A 23736-nucleotide genomic window follows, 5' to 3' on the forward strand; every position below is an offset into this window, starting at 1 on the left:
AAGGCAGTGAGATGGAAAGGGAAAAGACTGAGCCTTGATCTGATTTTTCATGCCTCTCTGCTCTCAGCATATGCTTGGCTTCTGCTCCAAACTCCCTGAGTGGATTTCCTTTTCCAGTTGAGCTCTTAGTCCCACTTGTTCTGTGATTTATTCTTCACAGGACTTCAGGGAAGATTCATCTTCACAACATTGGGCAGAGTCCAGCAGCCACCACATAAATGAAAGCCCAGCTTTTGAGGGCTTTAGGAGAAGTTTGTAATTCTGAGTTTTACAGTGTTTTTCATATGAAAATGTTTGGGTTTTTTTTTTTAATAGGGCTTTAATAAACACATCCTTGCTGCTGTGCTGCAGGTCATTGTAATTAAATTTTCTTTGCTCGGGATATTTCAGACAATTGGGAAGAAACATTACCAGGCAGTTCAGAGAATGTCCATCAGTTGTGATTTTGATTTGGTAAATACACAATTAATAGACTTCAGGAGCTGTAAACTCAGTTTTTAGGGCTGCTGGTCATTAACTTACTGCTGTGGAATCCCAGGCAAAGTGAAGCAGTAATTGCTGCAGTTTCCCCTGAAACTGTAACCTTGTCTCTGCAAACTGTGAGATTTCAGAAATCCAGGCAGGTAAAATGGAACTGTCACGTTGATGAACATAATCGCTCCCCATTCCAGTGTGTAGCTATACCTTAATTTCAGGGGAATGCTCCTGTAATAATCAGCTACTCAAATTCCACAGCTGGACCAAGAGTTGATTTTTATGCTATAAATTTCCATGGTGCAGGTGGAGTGACACATTTTCCTGTGGCTTTATGAGCCTTGTCACAGATGAAATAGCATCATAATGCACCTCACCTTCTGAATGAAGCCACAGCAGTCCATGGGCTGCAGAAAATCCTGAAAATATTTCACCAGATGTCGGCTTTAAAAAGGCAGAAGGGTAAATTGTGGTTAATGCTGGATTCCAGTGCCTCTTGCTGTACAGGTGGATCTGTACAAGGAGAGGCAATGTTTGGCTGTGACTGCAATTAAAGGGTGAGCAATCAGCTTTGGGAAGGAGTGTGTTTAATTATTGTCTCCATTACAAAGTGAATTTCACTGCCCACCAGAAGGATTCTTGATCCTAGACTCTTATCTGGCTGATTATGGATTAAAGAAAGTGCTGGAAGTCTTGGACCCAGCCAGGATGAATCACAGAATCACTGAAGTTGGAAGAATCCTCCAAGACTGAGTCCAAGCTGTGCCCAATCCCCACCTTGTCGCCAGACCAGAGCACTGAGTGCCACCTCCAGTCCTTCCTTGGACAGCTCCAGGGCTGGGCATTCACTGCCTCCCTGGACAGCCCATTCCAGTGTTTAACAACCTTTTCCATGAGGAAATTCAGCTGAACCTCCCTTGGTGCAGCTTGAGGCCATGTCCTTATGCATAAGGACCTCCATGACCTGCGGTGGCTCCTTTGCCGGGATTGAATCTGAAAATAAAATGTTGTGATGCTCTTCAAGGTTTCTTCCTTCTGCCCTCTCATGCTATGGTTTAACTACCTGAACCTCTTTAAAAAAAGATATTATTTGCTTCTCTGGACCTGGTTGTCCTTTCAGAAATTATTTCAAACCTTCCAGGCATCGTTGCCGCTGACCTTTTGTATTGGAAAGATTCCCATGTCCAAAAAGCAATATTTTGGAGTGACAGAGAATCCTCTGAACCAGGGTGTGACCATGTCTACTCATGGAACCACCCCTCAGCCCTGTTTGTCTTGCCAGACCCTTCCTTTTCTCCAAAGGTTTCGAGCAGTTTGGGGTGTGAGGTAGGAGCCTGCGGCTCTTGGACTCAGGATCACAGGATGTCTTCATCTGTGAGAATTAAATTCCAGCCCTTTGGGTTGCCAGGAGTGGTCAGGAATGTGACCTGTGGTTTCTGGATCTTCCCAATAAATGCAGAGGAATTTGCCTGGGAACAGCTGGTCTGATGACTCCCAAAAGGTCAAACTCATATTTGCATGCTTGAGGTGTCTCTTGTCGGGTTTTAGCCTGGAGTTTGAGGATGCTGAGCATCAGAAGTGCTGTTTGCATCTGTTCCTCTCCTGCCTGCAAGCAGGCACCTCACAAGGTGTCCTTTATTCGTGTGGCTGCCTGGTCATTACACATCACCTTTGATTTTTGGGTTTTTGCATCCTCCTCCCATCCTTATCTCTGCCCTGCAAATGGTGCAGAAAGCAGATGTTAGATAAGATCCCAAAGTCATTGAGAGATTTTTGTTCTTTTCATTCTGGTGATAAAGATTTTCAGTGTGGCACCAATAACCTCAATAGCCAAGCCCTCCTTTATCTGATCCAACTAGTGTTTTTGGTTTTACCTCTCTCAGCAAGAGACTGATGCTGCAAAAGCTTAGATGGACATTTGGGATTCCTGTGTGGGAATTCTTGGCTCTGGAGCCTTCCAGAAAGGGGAATTGGGCAGATCCGAGCACCTTCAGCTGTTTTAGAGGAACAGCACCATCAAGAATGGTGGCACAGGCAGCCTGCAGGCTGAGGAGCCTTTTTCCAGTGCATCCTCTCTGTTCTGTGGAAAAACTTGTGTTCTCCTGGAGCAACATCAGCTGCTGTCATCTCATCCTTTCTCCTGTGCATCCCCAGTGAGCTCATATCAACATCAGCCTGAAAACAGGAAAGGGAAGGGAAGCTACTTCAGAGGCTCTTAAATTCATATTCTGACACTTCAATTCTCTTTCTGGCTGCTTTGTGTTTTGGCCTGGTGTGTTTTTTTCCAATGGAGATGAGAGGGGTGAGTGGATGGAAAAGAGAGAAGCTGTTCTTTCAGCAGGGCTTGGTAAATCAAACCTCAGTGTAGCCATTCCTGACCTCTGGGGCTGTTTGGTTTTTTGTCCTTCTGCCATTTTTTGGCTCAGGGTAGCATATTATTGATTCAAACCTACAGCCTTAGACTTCTGTCCAGGGAAAAATGAAGTGCTTCATGTTTTCCTGCCCAAGACAAGAGTAGGGAAGACAAGAGATTGTCATGAAGCTCATTAGGGACACAGTCCAGAATGCCTGAAAAGTTGGTGTTAAAAAGGCAGGGGTGGGGGTTTGTAAACCCTAAACTTACAGTTTGTGCCTTAATCCTCTTCCAAGCTCTGGGGATTGACAAAACTGAGCAAAAGGCTTCTTGTATTTCCTGTTTTGATGATGTCAAAAACGTCTGGTGGCAATTTTGGTGCTACTTCTGGTCCCAGATGAACAGAAAAGTGTAGGTTGTGCAGAATCAAACATTAACAGTTTGGTTACGTGTTTAAAGTGTGGATTGAATTTCTGCTTCTCAAGATGAATTAACAGTGCCTATGGCTGATGTGAGAAGGTTTTCAGTGCTTTACCAACATGATTTTTGTTGTGGTTTGCCCCAGGTATTATTGGGAACAACAAAGCTATAGGGAAATTCATCACAACCATGATCTTTCTGTACTTTGCCTGCCTCCTCCCAGCCATTGCTTTTGGGTCCCTCAATGATGAAAATACCCGAGGAGCTATTGGTGAGTTCATCAGTTTTGTGCTTCTTAAACTTACCAGTTTTGTGCATTTGATTCCATGTATTCAAAATGTAATTCTGGTCACAGAAAGTTCTGATAGTTTTTATTTACAGGGGGAAAACAAACCCAAAATCATGACTGAAGGATTTTTTTCTAATTAAGTTCATTACTTTTGTTGAAAACCAGAAAAATTGAACACTGCTTTGGGTGTTATCATCTGACTTGGACTGATACAGATGTATGCTACTGTATTTTTGAATTATGCTTACTCAGTGTAATTATTTGCACATTTCTCTTGGTACAAGCTCCTGTGCTTTTGACCTGGATTTGATTGCCAGTATTGAAGCTAAACATCATCCTTTATCCCAGTTTTAGAAGCAGTTTGTGCTGCAGTCACAGTTCCAACAAGCACTGGTTATTTCTTATAGGTGTTAAAATAAAATAAATACATTTAAACTGTATATAAACGAAAATAAATACATTTAAAATGTATATATAAAATATAACAATGCACACAAAAAAATCTCGGAATCCACCAACTAACTGAACATCTGGAAACCTAAATTATGGATACGAATAAAGGCTCACTTTTTGATTTATGAGTGTGTTACCTCTGCACTCTTTAAACATTTCTTCTCCTCATGAGTGGTTGGTTTTGCTGCCCTGTGAATGCTCCCAGATGAGGCAGGGATTGACCCAACTCCCTGTTTTTGTTTCCATCCTCCCCAATTCCAGATGTGCGGAAGACGATTGTCGGGCAGTGCATTGGGGGGCTGCTCTACGCCCTCTTCTCAGGGCAGCCCCTGGTGGTGCTGCTGACCACAGCTCCCTTGGCCCTCTACATCAATGGTGAGTCTGCAGCAGGGGATTGAGGGATTGGGACTTTGGGTGAGAGATTTGGAGAGTTTGAGTTGGGTCTGTTTGATAAATTGATGTTTAGTGGCTGCTGTCAGGGAAAGTTCTCCCCCCAGAGGGTGATGGGGCATGGGAACAAGCTCCCCTGGGAAGTTACAGGGCACAGAGTCAAGGAATGTTTGGACAAGGCTCTCAGACACATCATGGGATTGTTGGGGTGTCCTGTGTGGGGCCAGAAGTTGGACGGATGATCCTGAGGGGTCCATTCCAGCTCAGGATGTTCTGGGATTCAAAACCGGAATCAAATTCCTCCCCTTTCCATCACTATCAGAATATCCTAAGTTGGAAGGGACCCACGGGGATCATCGAGACCTGGTTTAGTTCAAATTGTTCTTCTGAAGAAATCATTTTGCAGAGAAAAAACTTCATGAAAATAAGCATTTCTTCAGCTTCAGTGAGGAAATCTGTTTAAGTAATGGTTTTCTCATGTGGCTGCATTTAACCAGCTTGAAATAAAGTTTTTTGGGTCTGTTGAGTTTTGAATTTTTCTAATCAATGTTTTAAAGTATCATCAGCAGCTTTCCAGGTACTGCAAGCTGATCCCAATGAACCAGAGATCAGCCAAAGGAACAAGCTCGGTATCTGTGGGGATAATCAGAGGATGGGGCTGGAAAGAGCAGCTGTGACACCCCTTGCTCAACAGCATCCCAATATGTCACTGAGAGCAAATTCCAATTGCTTTTGTAGCTTCAATCCCAAGGAAAATTGCTTTGAGCAGTATGGGGGGGAATATTTTTCCAAGTGTCTCTCCCCATTTCTCCTGGTGGAAGGGGAGAACAGTTTGTGTTGATCCAGTGGAAGTGCAGGAATATGGATTTAATGGTATCTGTAATAAATGAGTTGGGGTAAAGTCTTGAAATTGGTTCTTTGTGGCCTGGAGCAGATGGGGATCACTGGGTGGCAGTGACAGGAGATGATTGTGACACATGAATGCTTCACTTTTGCAGTCATCCAAGGAATCTGTGATGACTACAACTTGGATTTCAGTGCTTTCTATGCCTGGATTGGACTCTGGAACAGCTTTTTCCTTGTGATCTACTCCCTCTTTAATGTCAGCCTCCTGATGAAGCTCTTTAAAAGGTAGCTATTTTCAAGAAGTCATATTTTGATCAGATTGTTCTTCAAATGGAAAAATTACACATTCCACAAGCTCCTTAATTACGAACTTACTGCAAAATGTATTTTGTGAGAGGAGGAAAGTATCATTTTGGCTTATTGTTCCAGCTTGAAAGAAGTTCTCTGATTTACTGGGGTTTTGTTTCTAAGTTGGAGCCTAACTCAAATTGGTATATTTTCATGTAAATTGATGAATATGCTGATTTTTCTTTGAGCAGAGTTTGAATGCAGCTCTATTAATTCCTGGGCTTTTTCCACAGGTCAACAGAAGAAATAATTGCACTTTTTATATCCATCACATTTGTGCTTGATGCCATCAAAGGCATTGTTAAAGGTAAGTCTTGCAACAATGTTTTTCAGAGCAGATCTCTGCTTTGCTGCCTTGTCAAAGGCAAGCACAAGGCTGCAAAAATGTGTGATGTTTGCTTGTTCTGTGTTCAAAGTCTTCAGGGAAAAAAAGAAAATCGGTGTGTGTGAGATAGAAGCAGCCCTTTGTCAGCAGTTTACCTGGGTGTGCAGAATTTTTAGCAGCTCTAATTTCTGTTGGTTGAGACAGAATTGGTTTCTAAGCTTCCACCAAAAGGAGAAACCATTATGTTATTGATGTGAGTGCTTCATCCTGATTCCAGTTTGGTTTTGAATGGTCCTGGCAAAAAAAATAAAAAAGGTCCAATTTAAATGCAGTGTATGGAGTCCTTATTCCTTGACACATTATTCAGACTCTGTGGAGGAGACTTCAAAGATGGGTTGAGATTTCCTGGTTTTCCCTGGGATCTGAAACCCTTCTTTAATGGCAGTACAAGGACTGCAGTGCTTCCAGCACCTTCCTAAATCTCCTCTGCCCTTTCTAGCCACTTGGTTTTCAATTTCTGGCTTAAATTCTAGATCTCCTTGGAGAGCCTTGGGGTTTAACAGATTCCTCTGACACTTCTCTCCCTCCCCACGGGGATGGGCAGGAGGTGTTTGAGAAGGTGAAATCATGCTAGCATAAATAACCTTGCGAGTGGCAGCATTTCTGTTCATCCCAGTGAGGAGCTGGACAATTCCTTGATTTTTATGATCTGTTGTCCAGCTTCCCAAAATTTGGGCTATCTTTGAAATCCTTCAGGATACACCCAGCACACTCCTTGTTTTTAAGACACTCAGGCTTGCAAGGGATGCATTCCAAGAGATTTGACACTGCAGAGCAATTTGAAGTGAGAAACTTTCTCGCTTGACTGGGAATCCTTAATTGCCTTGTGTGCTTTGATTGTGCAATCAGAGGGTGTTTTTTTTTCTCTGTAGAACACCTGCATCTTTTAAATATCCTGCTTAGAGCTTGGTAAGGCAGAGGTTTTATGTGATAGTTGTTGACTCTGGGAGCTTTGCTGAGTGTGTGCTGTCAGTGCCCTGTCCTGGAGGCATGGGACAGTCTCCAGGATGGTCCTCAATAGAATGTTCATCTGCTCTGTAAAAATTAGCAAATATTCACAAAGTTTCTGTAGCCCAGAGCCGATCTCCCGTAGCAGAAGTTAAAAGTGCGGGAAGCATCCGCTGCTCTTGTCTGTCAGACTTTCGGGAATATGCAAGAAAATCCTTGGAGTATTGCAGTGGGAACAGGAGAAGATGCTGTAAGACAAGGGGCAGTGGCCTTACTGACAGAAACCAGGTTTAGATTGGATATTAGGGAGAAAATCTTCCTTGTGAGGGTGGTGAGGCCCTGGCAGAGTGCCCAGAGCAGCTGGGGCTTCCCCTGGATCCCTGGAAGTGTCCAAGGCCAGGCTGGATGGGGCTTGGAGCACCCTGGGATAGTGGGAGGTGTCCCTGCCCATGGCAGGGGATGGAACAAGATGATCTTAAAGATTTCTTCCAACCCAAGACATTCTGTGATTTTATGTGTGATTAGTGAACCAGTTGAATTGTCTTTGTGCTTGTGAAGGGATGAATTTGTAGGAATGATGGTAATAAAGTCACACCAACACTCCTTTGCCAGCTCATGTTGGCTTCAGCTGCACCTGGGAGTGTTCAGAGCATCCACAGGTGGAACCAAAGCTGTTTCCAGACACGGGAGTGCACTGGTGCTGGTAGGCACAGACTTTATCCTTAACCCTCTTAGAGCCCATATTTAAAAACATGTCACCAGTGCAACTCATGGTCACAGGCTCATCTTTGTTCTTCCCTGGCTGTTTTTGAGGAGGTGATGGTTCACTGCTGCCGCCTCCTCCTCCCACTCAAAATTTTGGTTGAGCAGTTCAGTAGGAAGTGAAAGCTGATATTTTCTCTGTGCTGTTTAAATGTGTCCTGTTAGTGCCTTGGCTTCCTAAGTGCCAGGGGACAATGGCACCTCTTCCCAGATGTTTTCCCAGCCTGTTCGTAGCCTTGGTTCTGTGCAAGGTACACATGCAGGAAAGGAGGGGAGGGGAGCCAAAGCCACACGGTCCCGGTGACACTTTGTTTTCACTGCCTGGCCCGGCCACCGAGGCTGTGTTTGTTTGATCTTGACATCTGCACTGAGCAGGAAATGGTGGTGAGCAGGCAGGGGAAAACAAAGCCAGCTCATGTTGTTGGAGGCTGGAGAAGGGCTTGGCTTCAGCCAGGGCACCTCTGGCTCTGCTGCTCTCTCTGGATGATGGCAGCGAGGTTCACTGAGCTCTGGTGTGAAAACAAACCAGAAATATTCAGGAATCAAATCCTTCCCAGCAAGGTGGTGTGGGATGAAGGCTTCCACTCTCTGTCTTGGTGTGTTCTTGTTGCTTGGATTAAATACAAGAGTAAAGCAAGGTTTTATCCTCTTATCCAAGAGGGACTGGAGCAGTCCTGCCTGGGTTGGTGCATATAAATGGAATTGCAGCCTCAGAGATGGAACATGGAGTGATGTAGTCAAGCTGAGCACCAAAGATCAGCCCCAAATATATTATTGCAATATATCCCAGCCCTAAATATGTTATTGCCATATAGCCATCTGTGGGAGCTTGAGAAAATCTACAAGACCCAAAACAAAATCACTTGTTTGCTACTCATTCCAGTCCAAATCTTAATCCAGAGGAATGCAAATACATTCTCTGTAGTTCCTGGCTTGTTTGTGCTGCTGGTTTCTCTGATGCTCAGATGTGTCTCTAGGACTCAGCAGCACTCAGGGTGATCAGGCTTTTCTCCCTGGCCAGCTGTGAATTCCCAGGAAATGCTGCCAGAATCATTTTTGTCAGGACAAAGGCATCCTTTGGCGTTGAGAGCCGGAAAGTGCAAATCTTCTAACAAGCCATTCTGTGCCAGGCTGTGGGTCATGGCAGTGCCCTAGGGCCCAGGATTTGGGTTTTTTTACCTATTTTCAGAGCAGGTGTGTGTGTGTCCTGCCAGGGCTGAGGCAGCTGGAGCACAGAGGGAGGAAATAAAGGAGAGCAGAGCCTCTTCCATAGCACGCGATGGGGAACCTGTCTGGACCAGGGTCAGGATGGGATTGCTCCTCACTGGGGGAACCTTTCTGGAGCTTTAAGGTGATCTCCTCACTCCTGGCTGCTCTTAGTGCACTTTGAGAGGTTACATTTTGAGCTGTAAACCTTCTGTGATGTTTAAATTTATGTACAGATGTATTGAATGAGAGGCAGTCTTGCCTTTTGTGGCCTACATGCCAGGCTGGCCTCATCCATTTGTGGAATGCCCAGACTCCTTTTAAAGCACCTTTAAATCCTTCCAAAGATGGTACAAGAAAGATCATTACTGCATTTCAAATGGCTTCTTGGTTGAACCTGGGGCATTTTACACTGGGGTAAGCTCCAAAGCAGCAGTAACACAACCTGGGCTTCAGGCAGACTCAAGGTGGTTGCAAATACTGGTTGTGATGCACAAGAATATTTGAAGTTTCTTTTCAAATATTCAGAATTAGTTTGTCTTCCCTGCTTTCCCTGTGGCCACTGCAGATGGAAAAGCTGAAATGTTTGGGGCTTTTAGAACCTGGATTATTATTTGAGAGTGAGGGAAATGTTAGGAAGTGCATTTTAACCTGAGCTTCAGGTGGTTGTGTTTTTTTCCTAGAGAGGATGGTCTTGCCCTGAAGTTCTCTATGCAAAGTTTGAAGGGGTATTTTGACTAAAATGAAGAAAGATAGTGGGACTGCAAAGCTCTGGCATGGTGGTTTCCATGCTCCTGTATTTCCCATGGGTACAGGGAAGTGTGAATGCTGCATGTTGCCATTGGAGCAGATATTGTGGGAACACTGAGGCTGCAAAGCCCAATTCCCGTCTTCTGGTTTTACTTGCTCCTTCAGGCTATTCTTCCCCAAAGAGATTAAATGATCCCAAAAATATTTATACACTTGGAGCCAGACAGTGTTGTAGAAATGGGAACATGGTAAATACTCAAGGGCAAGAGGGTCTTTACAGCTGTCCATTCCTTATATAAATGCCTTTGAGCTGATCTAAAACATTTATGGACAGTTCCAGAGGCTTTACTGGGTGTTTTGCTTGTGCAGGTTTACTTCAGGCCTGTAACTCTTAATTTGCATTGTAAATTTAAATGTTCTGCCAGGTTTTGCATATCAACACTTACCTCAAAAATCTGGACTAGCCTTGGAAGAAAAGTAATTAGTGTACACTGTGTAATCCACTTAAGGATCTGTGCAGCCTGGCTGCTCTTAGTGTTTCCAGAGAATCCTGATGGAATTTGTTTGCCAGGCTGCTGAAAGCAGGTGTCTAGATAGAAATATTTATATGTGTATCTAACAGCAGTGCTTCCAGTGTTGGGAACAAAACCACATAATTAGCACTGGAAGTCCTTACAGTGTTGCTTTATAGATTAATCTAACTTACCTGTTAAAATAAGTGAAAAAATCAATTTGTGAAGCACTGGCTTCCTAAGAGCAACAGCTCTGATTTCTTTCTGCAGGCTTGAGAGGCAGAGCTGTGAAGCATAACGTTAATACTTCGTGATCAAGCAAGAAACCCACTTTTTTTTTACTTGCTTTGATTGTCCTCTCCTAACGCTTGCCTGTTGGTTGTTTGTGCAGTTTTTAAGCAATATTACCACAATGACCACACAGGACATGGAAAACCAGGGGCTGATGCTATCCCAGGCCTTGGCATCAACACCAGCTTATTGATGAACTCCTCAGTGAACGAGAACCAGACTTGCACTCACGATGGGCACTACGGGCGCGAGACCGCCGTCCTCAGCCTCATGCTGATGTTGGGAACCCTCTGGCTCGGCCACACCCTCTATCAGTTCAAGAAAAGGTGAGTTGTTCAGAGCTCAGGCTGCTGATTGTTTCATGTTCTCGCTGAGGGAGTCATTAACAGCTTAGATCTTAATTCACAGAATGACCGGGATGGAAGAGACCTTCAAGATCATCGAGTCCAACCCAGCCCCAACACCTCAACTAAACCCTGGCACTGAGTGCCAAATTCAGGCTTTTTTTAAACACATCCAGGGAAGGTGACTCCACCACCTCTCCAGGCAGCCATTCCAGAGCTTTATCACTCTTTCTGTGAAAAACTTTTTCCAACTTAATAATATCCATCCTATATTTCCCTTGGCACAGCTCGAGGCTGTGTCCTCTGGTTCTGTCAGTGCTGCCTGGTGAAAGCGACCAACCCCACCTGACTACAACCACCTTTTAGGAAGTTTTAAAGAGTGATAAGGTCACCTCTGAGTCTCCTTTTCTCCAGGCTGGACACCCTCAGCTCCCTCAGTGGTTCCTCACAAAGTTTGTGTTCCCAGCCCCTCACCAGCATCGTTGCCCTCCTTGGGACGCGCTCAAGCGTCTCCATATCCTTCCTAAACTGAGGGGCCAGAACTGGACACAGCACTCAAGGTGTGGCCTCACCAATTCTGCAACCCAGGAAAATCAGGTGGAAGCCAAAGGCAGGCATGAACATGCCAAGGCCACCTGGAAAATATTCCCAGCAGAACAAAATGTTCGCTCAGTGGATGATGTCCTTCCATCTTTGGTTTGGCCTCACAAGTGACTTTCTAAAAAAGCTTTGGGTTCCCAGTTCATGTTGGGATCCCTGTATTTCCCTCCAAACAGGCATTGAACCATTTTGCTGGGCAAAAATTCCTGATGGCGCAGGAAGGTTTACTGGGAATGTACTTGCAGTGTGCTCCTGGGAGTCAGACATTGGCTCTAATTTGGGGTTTGCTTCTATTGCTCTTAAAACTCTTCATTTGAGATGCAGGAATCAATTAAAGTAAAGTGCAAATGAGACACAAATTGGTGCTTGAAGGTCTTTTTTTTTTCTAGCTTGCATCTTATGTTCTTGTTTCTTTGTATTTTGCTTCTGCACTCATCAACCTTCAAAGGTTTTAGGTTCCAGAAGACTTAGAGCTGAGTGAAAGACTAATTTGTCACTCCAAGTATCTCTTCAGCATTGCCAGATGGGACTGAATTTTCACTTCTAAACATTAAATGTTGTCTGTATCGAGTGATTGTCCTGACAGTGGGGTTCTGATGGGAATTTTTTGTCTCTTTTGCAGCCCATATTTGCACGCGAGGGTACGTGAAATTCTGTCCGACTGTGCCTTACCCATTTCAGTCTTGACCTTCTCTGTTGTGGGTTCCTTTATCTTCAATGAAATTGAAAGTAAGTTCTGGTTTTGTTCTCTGGAATACTGGGGTTTATGAAAGAGAGAAGTGAAATCGTAGAAGGGTTTTGTAATAACGTTCTTCCATATAATTTCACAAATACTATTTGTACCTCCCACCAAGAGCTCAGATTTCCTCATCGTTAGATTTATGTCATTCAAAACCCTGATTGAGTCTGGGGCAAGAAAAATTATCCAGATGTGTCTTTTCAATGAGTTTGAGGTATGTGTCATAATAAGGGAGATGAACAATTTCTGGCAAAGAACAAAGGGCAGAGTAATCAGCAGGCAGGAAGGGTTGTTGCCAGTCATATCAACATGGAGTTGGTCATCCCAGTTTGTCGTCTTTGTCTCCAGTTTGTTTTCCTAATTTAGGTGAAATGGTGCAGAGCATCTGGGCAGCTCTAAGTTACACAAGGAAATCTAAAAATGAGACACCATTCATTGGCCAGATAGATCAACTTTTCCATATCAGGAAGTGATAATGGGGACAGGAATTGCATTGTCCTGCAGTGACGTGAGCGGGTGATGTGAGGAAATGTATGGAAACAAATAAGAAATGGCTTTTTTTTAATTGTGATGGCCATTCCATCCAGTTGGATTGCAAAATGATACGTGGCCATGTGTGATTTATCCCTAGCCATGGATTGCTTCCAATAGCAGCAGTTTTGATTTAGATTTTGTACTAAAATGCCTTGCACAGCTTGTTGGAGATGAGGAAGTTCTCAAATGCCTCTGTGGGTTGATGAGCTGAGCATTATGGTGCTGGTTAGAAATAAGGCTTCCTCATCTAAAAACATGTCGCATCTGTAAAAACAAGTTTCCCTCTTTTGTTTTGCTCCAATATCTGTAATGCCTCACTAGGACTAGCAGTGGTCTGTCCCATCAGGATGGCAGCCAAGTCATAAATGGATGGATGAAAAAAATAAACCAAACCAGCCAGATGGACCCATCTTTCATGGCCTCCAGGCTCCCACATGCCAAAGCATCATTCCTGTTTCCCTTCTTGCTTCCCAGTACTTTGTGGTGTGGGTAAAACGTTGGTGGTTGGACAAGAAGGTGCCTCCTAACATCCTTCCCCTCGTCTTTGCAGTGTCCAAATTTAACTACAATGCCTCTGAAAGCTTGTTTGTGCTGGCCCCTGTGCAGTCCCTGTCCATTGGGTCGGTGATGAGTGCCATGGGACTGGGATTTCTCCTCTCCATGCTCTTCTTCATTGAGCAGAACATCGTCGCGTCCCTCACCAACGCCCCAGAGAACAGGTAACACCTCTGTGGAAGGATGTCCTTGGGTCTGTCACCACCACTGCTAGCCCAAAGCTTATCTGAACAGCAGAAATGTATTCAGGATGTGTTTTTAAGAATTCCTGTTGTCACAGGTGGAGGTAACTCTGCAGCTTAACTCCTCACCATCCCCAAAGCTTGGTGTTGTGACAGTGAGCCAAAACCACAAATCCTCCATGAGCTCATCACCTCAAGCTGCTTCTTCTTTACTCTCTGCCCATCATTTGTCCTCTAAAACTCTCAAGACATTTTTCAGGAAGAGTTTTGGGGGACAAGAGGTGGTGTGAATGTGAAGTGGATGTTTTGTACAGTTCGAGGTCATTGGATGCACCTCAAGATATTTTGGGGAGTGTCTGACACATGTGGACACTTGCGCTGCTCTTGCAGTGCAGAGAATTTGTTGAAAATGAGAAGTCAGTGACCTACATAAATGCTGTAGTACAGCGTGCTGCAGCTGAGCATCAGGAGTGTTTGGAGTTGGTAAATTCCAACTGCAAAAAAGGTGGAAGTGCAATAAAACAATATGTCCAGTGTCTGATAAGTCTCACTTATGGGCAAATTTGAGATGTTGCACTATTAAAATATTCCCTCTGATGTTTTTGTGCCAACTGCAATCAGATGTGATGTCAAGAATGAATGTGGATGACTTTTTTTCCAGGGAAACTACCACGTCTCTGAGGATTTTTTGCTAATGTGATGCGTGGGAGGGTTCTCTCCTTGCATAATATCCATTAGCATTCTCCATGTTGTAGCTGGAGTGACACAGTATTAGGAGAGAGGAGACAAGCTCAAATTCAGCTACACTAATTTAGTTTCCTTTGACCACCTCTTATCTCTATTATATCCCTTTAAGTGTTGCATAAATCTGTATGTAAGTGGGTCATCTCTTGGCTAAGATGAATTTCTTCTACACTTTTGGTATTTTCCACTAGAGTGTCTTTAAGGAATGTAAAATACTCGTTGAGTTTTTTAGAGTGTTTTTCAGAGCATCTCGGTACAGAGCTGAGCTGGTCAGGTGTTGGAGCAGGGATTTTTAGAGATGTAAAAACTAGGACTTGACACCATCTGTTTGTGTCAAGACACCTTCTACTATCCCACTATCCCAATTGCTCCAACCCCCACCCAACATGGCCTTGGGCACTTTCAGGAATCCAGGGGCAGCCACAGCTTCTCTGGGCAACCTGTGCCACCCATACAGGGAAGGATTATTTTCTAATATCTCATCTAAATCTACTTTTTGTCTGTTTGAGTCCATTCCCCCCTTGTCCTGTCTCTCCAGGCCCTTGTAAAGTCTCTTCCCACCATTCTTGTAGCTCCTTTCAGGTCCTGGAAGGCTGCAATTAGGTCACCTCCAAGCTGAACAATCCCAATTTTCTCAGCCTTTCCTCACAGAGAAGAGGTGCTCCATCCCTCTGATAATCTTAGTGGCCTCTTCTGGATTCATTCCAACAGGTTGATGTCCTTAAAGCTTTCTGAAAAGAATGGGGAGGACAAAAAACAATGACCCTGAGGGTGCTGAAGGTGCCTTTGCTCAGAGAAAGCAGCACGTGAGCAGGGGCTGCGTTTCCAACGCGTCAGCCAACGCAGGAAATGCGTTTGCAATCCCACCCTTCCTGCCAGCACCTTCCAGAGGCATTGCAGGGCAGACACCTACCTGACCCACTCACCCCACAGCCTCCTCAGTCAGTGGAGGGGGACACTCCCAGTGGGACTAGGCTTTTGTCCCAAAACAAGCCCCACCCCACATTTCTGCTGCCCGTACAATGGCTTTGATCTTCATGGGCTGGGTCAGCTCTACCAGCTCCATGTGCCTCGTGTCCAGGAGTATCATGGGCGGCTCCAGGTCTGTGCTGAGGCGTTCAGTGGAGCTTGTTTGGATGGCATTGACATCTAAATGATGCTCCCTTCCCAGCTGGTGGTGCCCAGTGAGAATTCAGTTGATCCCTCACATGGTGTGAGGATGTCAAGTGCTCCAGTGGCAGAGATTCAGTTTGAGACCTTTCAGTGAGGGCTTAAAGTCTGAGAGCTGAATCCCTCCCCAGCTTTTTTTCTAAACTTTACTCATAATATCTCAGCAGTTGGTACAAGATAGGAGTATTCAGGAAAGGGGCAGACCTTGGAAAAAATTGTAAGGTTCAAATTGATGTGAGTACAGTCTTGGTGCTGCTCTCTGCACAGTCCTAGCAAAGTGGGTGTGTCCATACTCCTCAGTGAAGGCTGTCAGATTCTCCGTCCCCTAAAAAATAAAAACAGGGAGGCTCTGCAGCATTTGATGAGCTTAGGAGCAAATTCCCTTGGTTGGCTACCAACCTTTTGGAATGTGTTGCCCAGGGAAGCTGTGGCCATCCCCCCTAGAAGTGTCCAAGGACAGGTAGGATGGGGTTTGGAGTAATCTGGGATAGTGGAAGGTGTCCCTGCCCATGGCAGGGGGTTGGAACTGGATGATCTTTAAGGTTCCTTCCAACCCAAACCATTCTGTGATCCATTCCACGATTCTGTGACTACCAAGGAGGAGCTGAAGTTTAATGAATTCCTGTCCCATTTTCTTATCATGCAGTAGCAATTACATAATTAGGGGATTACTGCAGCATACCAAGCACGTGTTCTGCTCGTGGGGAAGGAGACAGATCAGTTTCTTGTTCTTACAAACAAGAAACTTCAGTGTCAGTACTTTGACAACAAATGCTCAGGATTTTATCCACTCCCTATGTGGACTTTGCAAGCAAAGACACACATGGAATTTTGTGTAGACTCTGCAGTAAATGTAGGGGAAAAACACTGATGAAATTTCCATGAGCTATTACTTCAGTGGGCTGCCTTTCTGCTCAGCATTGTTCTGTCCAGATGACAACAGCGTTGGGGAGCAAACCATCGCATTTCACTCCTTTAGTGTTCACACGGTAAATCCAGAGGTGTGAAATCTCTGTGTGTGTGTGTGTGAGAACTTGAGTGTTCAACAAAGGCAGCCTGTAGGGTGTAACTGCTGTCCCCAACTGCTCACTGCAGGTTGGTGAAGGGCACAGCCTATCACTGGGACCTGCTGCTGGTGGCACTGATCAACACGGGGCTCTCGGTTTTCGGCCTGCCCTGGATCCACGCGGCCTTCCCGCATTCCCCCATGCACGTCCGGGCCCTGGCCTACGTGGAGGAGAGGGTGGAGAGTGGACACATCTATGAGACGTAAGTAGAGCTCTTTGGATTCATTTTTGTGCCTTCTCAATCCTTTGGGAACAGTGGGTTTGTGTGGTTGGGGTGTTGGGTGTTGTATTCCAGATAGGAAAGTGATGGAAAGATGCGCCCAATGAGCCTTAATTTGGCTTCATCCCCTTCACTCAAGCACTCAAATTTATGATCTGGGCAGTGGCAGCATCCTACAGGGATCTCACCCACTCCGCTGCAAATTCTCCTCTGGAAAAGTCAGCCAAGGCCATCTGCAGTTTCAGCCTTGTGGAAAGCTGAGGAGATGCTTTGGCCGGATCCCTCCGGATGCTTTCCCCAGAAAAAATCCAAAGCTGATTCACTGCCTGAAATCTGTCTGGTGGTTATTACGAAGAGGAGGAAAAATGCACCATTATTTCAGAGATCCCATAACATCTCCCACCACATTTTGGGAAGGAGATGCTTAAATTCTCTGGGTTTTAAACAAAAACAAGTGTGAAGCCATGGCTGGGTCACGGGTTTCTATTTAAGACCAATTCTTCTGCTGCTCTGAGTTGAGCAACACATTCTTATCACAGACCTATTAAAAAAATTAAAAACCTTTTTCTCATGAAACAGTCTCTGCTCTGGAGCAGATCTGGCCTGTTTGATCTCAGTCTGTTGCAGTTGAGTGCTTTTACCACAGGAGTGGTAATTTCCACTCACATACCATTAGTTTTAATTATCCTGCCTTGGTTTCCATTTTCTACCTTGCCACTTATCAAAAGCGAGGCTAAGTGATCATTGACTTTGGGGGATGGAGTAGGTCTGTCTTAATCTCAGTCTTGCCTTCATGCTTGTTTTGGTGCCAAATGGCCCAGCCCAGCCAGGCACAGCTGATTTTTGGGTCAGGGATGGACAAATTTCACCTTCCACATCTGGAAATTGCTGAGTTCTGCTGCTCCCTGTAACTCTTCTACAGATCTTTTCCTGGGAGATCAGTCCCTTGGGTTTGTAGTCCCATTAGGATATGTTGCTATTGGTTGTTTCCACAGTTGTATCTCTCTTGAATGAATGCTAAACACTATTTAAAGACAAAATCAACTTTGAAATTTGAGTTCTGTAGACTTTTAATCCATGCCCTTGCTCTCATGTCCATGATCTGCTCTGGGATACCTCCACTCTCTGTTTCTTTGAGAGATGCAAATCTCACACATTGAAACTCACGTGCCAAACCTCCCTCCTGTGTCTCCTGTTGTCACTTTTAATATCCAAATGCCTCTTTTTCCTGTTTTTCCACTGTCATGATTCTGTGTTCTGGCTTTGCTGTGACAAAGTCAAGTCCCCTGCCTGAACTAAGGACTAATTCCTGCACCTCTCCTCTCCTCCTTCACCCCAAAAAAAACCACCAGAGAGGCCTTTTTGGCCACTCTGTCCAGGATACAGCTCCAGGGATTATCCTGGAAGGGCTGAGTGCTGCCCTGATCTCCCTGAGGGTGTTTCCTGATGGCAGAGCTCTGCTCTGCTGGAGGCAAATTGGTGCTGGGAACTGGATATTGGGAGTGAAAAAGGGAATGAGGGTTTCCTGGTGCTTTGAACTCCCTTTGAGACCTAAGATTTTTGTTCTCTGCAAAGCACTGGGGCTGGAACAGGAGGCTCCAAGCAATGTAGTCATCCTTTTTTTTTTTCTTTTCTTTTTTTTTCCCTCTTAGCCAGCTCTGCTGAAAAAGAAATGAAGCTCAATTAGAAAATCAACTCTGTCTCCCTTGGCAGGCTCCTTCCCCTGCACTCAAATCAAAGCTCCCACAGGATGATGATATAAACAAGGATAAAGATCTGTCACACTGAAAGCAAAATTTTCTTCTCCCCTGTAGAGAAACGATTTAAGTTTCCTGTGGCAATCTGCAAACAGGCTCTTGTTGCTTACTTGGAGAAGTTCAGGAATGGCTAATCCCATGCTAGCCATATTTAGAGGATTTTAGGGAAATGAGCCTGGATTATGCTCTTTAATCTCCATCAATTACTTTATTTCAATCACAGCACAGACTTTCTGGAGCTGTTTCCTCAAGGGCCAAACCAGATTCTGAACGCATGGAAATCAAGGATTTCTCTGTTGACTTAATGTGACTGTGATGTTCTTATTCTGGAAATGAAGTGCTGGGATTAGCAGAAGACCAATCTAAGGCTGGGAACATCAGTTTTAAAAATACCATGTTTGGCCAATTATGAGCAATTTTAGCTATGTTCTGATAAAATATTCCAAACTAATAAGTGGCATTAGCAGGAGCTGGCAGCAATTGCAGTACATCTTGCCTGTGATCAAGCACAGTGCTGTGATTGCTGCATCCCTCAGAGATGGCTGCAGAAAATTCCATGTACTTCAGAAATCTCTTACCTAAGGGCTGCCACTCTGAGCTTGTTCTTGCAGCCTTCCATCTGATGGAAATGTGATTTTGTAGCTCCTATTGTTCCTGAGCTCTTCCACTTGCATGACTTCCCTTGCAGACTTGTGTGTGCTTGCAGGGCAGGAGCCTCCCCAGCAGGAGGAGAGATCTCTGTGTGAAACAGCAGAAATTCTTCCTCTGGGGCTGACCTGGTGCTGGAGGAACTCTTGCTGTACCTGGATGAGGTTAAATCAGTGCTTCCTTAAACTCCTGCTTCTCTGAGCCGCCGTGGAGGCTCATGGATGGTTCTGGCAGCACTGGAGTGGCCAGACTGGAATTACTCTGGCACGGCACTTCAGTTGCACTTTAAGCTGCTTGGCTTTGTTCATCTCCAGCAATTCTGTGGTGATCCAGACCTGGAGGCAGTGGGAAAGATGCCAAAATCTGTCCATTTAGGTGATGTCCCAGTTCCACCAGAGCTGGCAAGAATGGAGCACTCGCTCTCCCTCAGCCTCTCTGGGCACTGGCAGGGACCCCTTGGATGCAGGAGACTTGCAAGAGGATCCAAAAAAAATCTGTTTGGAACAAGAAAAGCTGTGGTTTAAACCTGTTGGAAGGTTACTTAAAGGTTAACACCTCTGTGCATCCTGTCCTGGTAATCCTGGATTGTTTGTAGGACCTGCCCCACTACTCACAGAAGAATTCCAGTGTTGTTCTCAGGATTTTGCGTGCTGTTTGTGGTACCTGTTGTTCCTTGGGTCTCATGACTGCTGGTGTTAATTCTGCCTTGTTGTCCAAATCCTCAGAGCAAGCTTTGGGCTGTCACCCTTTCCCTCCCTCTCCAAATACAGGTGTGGAAGGCTCCTTCATCCCCTTTTGCTCCGTGGAGGTATAAACAGATTTGAAGTTCAACTTGACTTTACTTCTAAGCAAAACTCTCCAACTTAATATTGCAATAATTCAGTCTTCTTCAGAACAGAAGGGATTATGAAGTCCCAGCAGTGCATGTGCAAAGGAGGAAAGTGTGTTCTGATAGACCTTTGGGGTTAATCCTCAGAGAAATAGGGTTAATTCAGAATTTGAGGAGGCTCATCCAGGGAATGAGGTCACTAAATGACACCAAAACAGCCTGTGGACAAAATTTTTCCCTCATAATAGGGGGTATTCACTGGCTGATCCACTGAATTGTAGGATTTATCTTCTAAAAAAAAAAGTTAGGAATCCTCTTTTTCTCTCCTTGTAAGTAGTCTTGACAGATGTGGATTTCCTTTCCTCCTGTTGTTTCTGGTGATTTTTTTCAGACTGAGAGGAGATGCTCACAGGTTTAGCTGAAGTGCACAGAAAACACAGCAGCCTCCCCTCAAGCAGGTTGCTAAAGCTGCTGCCTGCTTTCCTGTCAGTCTTCCCCTCAAAAAAAGCTCAATTTGTGGCCTGTCAGCTCTGGAAAATTTGCATTAATTAATGACATGTTTAGCATGGTAATAGGCAGTTGCCCACAGCAGGATAGAATCCCTGTGTGGTGCTCTCAGCACTCCCTTCCATGTAAACAGGGAGATCCTCAAATCCATCAAAAATGCTGACTCGCTCTCAGGAGGAGACTGCTGACTTTCTGTTTGTTGTTTTGTTTTTTTTTTTTTTTCCCTCCAAGACATTCCTTATATCCTGGAGAAGTCAATGAGTTTTGTTTGGGAGAGAAGCCAGTTGCATGTGCCCAGGGTAAAGCAAGGGAAGGAAAGACCAGAAAGAGGATTCTTGGCTGGTTTGTTTTTTTTTTTTTTCTTTTCTGCATTGTGCTAAACAGAATCAGTTTTGAGGGCAATTTAGTTCAGGATAGGATCTGTAGAGCTTTACAGAAGGGGAATTTGGCACTTTTCCAGCTGCTCTGTTTGAGCTGTGGATTAAGTGCCTGGCCTGGCTCCAGCCAGGCTCTGCCTCCTCAATGTCAGCACGGGGCCAGAAGTGCTGATTTCAGTGGTGGGGATGAGTTTCCCTTTCCCTGGTGGCACGTGTGCTCCATGGAGCAACCACTGGGATAAATACAGATCTTGGGGTGTTCTCCCATCTCCTAACCCCTTTTTTCCTGCTGCCAGGATTGTGAGTGTGAAGGAGACTCGTCTGACAAGTCTGGTGGCCAATTTCCTGGTGGGGCTGTCGCTGCTGCTGCTCCCGTTCCCGCTGCAGTGGATCCCAAAGCCGGTGCTCTTCGGCCTCTTCCTCTACATCGCGCTCACCTCCATCGACGGCAACCAGCTCTTTGAGAGGGTGGCTCTGCTGCTCAAGGAACAGGTACCTGGAGCTGTGTTTGCAACCCAGCTGCTCAAACTCTCAGTGTGGGATTTTTTTGTGAGGTGGTTTGTTTTTGGTTTTTTTTTATGAGGGTTTTTGGGGGAGTTTTAACCCCTCCCATGCTGTTGTGTATTGTATTTGGGTTTTCCCCAGACAGAGGAAGCAATGATGAATCTAACTCCATGTTCTTAGAAGGCTAATTTAACTATATTACATTAAAAAATACTAAACTATACTATTCCTCAGAATACAGAAAGGATACTTACAAAAGGCTAAAAAGATACTAATTTATTATTGATTATACTATATTATATTAAAAATTACTAAATTATACTATTCTTCAGAATACAGAAAGGATACTTACAAAAGGCTAAAAAGAGAATAATTTATTATTTCATGATATGATATTATATTATATTATATTATATTATATTATATTATATTATATTATATTATATTATATTATAAAATACTATACTATACTAAAGAATACTGAAAGGATACTTACAAAAGGCTAAAAAGATAATAATTGATTATTTTATTATACTATATTACATTAAAAAATACTAAACTATACTATTCTTAAGAATACAGAAAGGATACTTACAAAAGGCTAAAAAAATACCAAGGAAAACTCATGACTCTCTTTCTAGAGTCCCAACACAGCTTGGCCCTGATTGGCCAATGAGTAAAAACAATTCACAACAGAATTCAATGAAACAATCACCTGTGGGTAAACAATCTCCAAACACATTCCAAAAGAACAAAACACAGGAGAAGCAAATCAGAGAATTATTGTTTTTCTTTTTCTCTGAGGCTTCTCAGCTTCCCAGGAGAAAAACCCTGGGCGAAGGGATTTTTCCAGAAAATGTGAATACCACAGTTGTCATCTGCAGAGTACATGCATTTAAAAAAATAATAATATAAAATATAATAAGCACAACATCAAGAAATTATGATCTTTGATTTCCCCAACAAAGCTTCAGGCAGGTATTTTCTTGGTGCTGTTTTATACTTTCATTTTGTGTAAAATACAGCAAGATGGGGTTTTAAACTCAAAATGAAATTACTTGTGTTATTGAAACCTCTGTGATGTGGGCTGAAAACAAACCTGGAAGATGTTTTTTTAAACCTGTCTCTGTTACAGGTGCTAAAAATGTGTTGTTTGGGAGTGTAGGTGGTACCTGGAGCAATCTCCAGCTCACCTTCTCTTATATAACAAGGGTCAAGGGCTTAATAAGCCCAGCATTTGGCTCTACATCTCTGCTAATCTGTCTTGATCTCTAATATTACATCCCAGAGGTCAAAACTGTGAAATTCGGGTAAAGATTACATTTGTCATGTCATGTCAATTTTTGAACACCTACTGATGTATGTGACTTATTACTTCTGCTTTCAGTAGGAATTATGTGTGGAATTTTCCAGGTTTTGGCATGCAAAATTAAAAAGTATTCTCGAATATGGAAAACTCCCTTTTGTGGAAACCTTTTAATGAGTCATGGCACAATCTGAAAGCCACTGAGGCTGTGCTGGTGCCAGCAGACAGTCGCTCATCCTCTTCACTGATGTATAGACAGTGAGTCAAAGCCTGTGCTCAGACATGAACAAGGAACTGTCAAAAGAAACCACCATATTTAGCCTATTAATGTCATTTTATTCCCCCTTATTTCTCAAAAATGGAAGGCTTATAGGAACTGAGAAAATCCCTGCAGTGTGAGCACAACCTCTTCCCACATTTCCCCCATCTCCTGAACCCCTAGAGGGGTTCAGCCAAGAAATGGAAGCACCAGGAGCAAGCCTGGAGCCTTGCAAGGCTTTAAAATAATGAGGAGCTGGGTGTCAGGTGGAGGAGCCATGGAAGGAACAACACCTGGATGCATCTGCTCTCCTTCCCACCTCTGGCTGTGGAGCCCTGGCAATCCCAATCCTCCTCGGGGAATCTCATTACTGCACTTCCCAAGGTATTTCATTGCACTCCAGATGTTCCCAGAGGCAATCCTGGCCCTGAGGGGTGTCCTGTCTTCTCTCCAGGCTCTCAGTGCCCACTCATCCTCTGGGTCTTGCTGCCCATGCTGTGGTTTCAGGCAGTGGAATTTTGGAATTAACCCTACAAATCCCATGTTCAGCTGCTGAACCTTTTAAGGACCCTGATGGTGATTCATGCATTGTACAAATTGATGACTTCTCTCAAACCCTGGCGTCCCAAAGCTCCATTCTGCTGTCACAAATCCAGATCCCTGCATGTCTAACACATGGTTCTTCTCTTCCCAGACTGCTTATCCTCCGACCCATTACATCCGCAGAGTTCCCCAGAGGAAGATCCACTACTTCACAGGCCTGCAGGTCCTGCAGCTCCTCATCCTCTGTGGCTTTGGAATGTCACCCATGCCTTACATGAAGATGATCTTCCCCCTCATCATGATAGGGATGGTCCCCATCAGGTAGGAAGCTTGGTTGTAATTTTTTCCCTATCTCCCATGCCTTGTGTCTTCAGGCCTGGATTGCTGGAAGTCTGAGGAGAGGAGAAACTGGAGCTGGGCTTGT

General features: G+C 44.4%; 1 protein-coding gene across 1 annotated transcript in view; it reads left to right on the forward strand.

The window, feature by feature from the left end:
* The window catches only part of SLC4A11 (solute carrier family 4 member 11), a 90676-nt gene that overhangs the window by 62281 nt on the left and 4659 nt on the right, over positions 1 to 23736 (forward strand). The window contains exons 11-20 of the mRNA XM_030947689.1: positions 3393 to 3518; positions 4251 to 4364; positions 5378 to 5510; positions 5807 to 5880; positions 10528 to 10753; positions 11994 to 12100; positions 13195 to 13363; positions 16391 to 16564; positions 20997 to 21192; positions 23464 to 23633. Coding sequence (XP_030803549.1) covers positions 3393 to 3518; positions 4251 to 4364; positions 5378 to 5510; positions 5807 to 5880; positions 10528 to 10753; positions 11994 to 12100; positions 13195 to 13363; positions 16391 to 16564; positions 20997 to 21192; positions 23464 to 23633 — 1489 coding nt within the window. The remainder of the gene's footprint in view (positions 1 to 3392; positions 3519 to 4250; positions 4365 to 5377; positions 5511 to 5806; positions 5881 to 10527; positions 10754 to 11993; positions 12101 to 13194; positions 13364 to 16390; positions 16565 to 20996; positions 21193 to 23463; positions 23634 to 23736) is intronic.

Source organism: Camarhynchus parvulus, chromosome 4 (assembly GCF_901933205.1).
Source record: "Camarhynchus parvulus chromosome 4, STF_HiC, whole genome shotgun sequence".
Taxonomy (NCBI): Eukaryota; Metazoa; Chordata; class Aves; order Passeriformes; family Thraupidae; genus Camarhynchus; species Camarhynchus parvulus.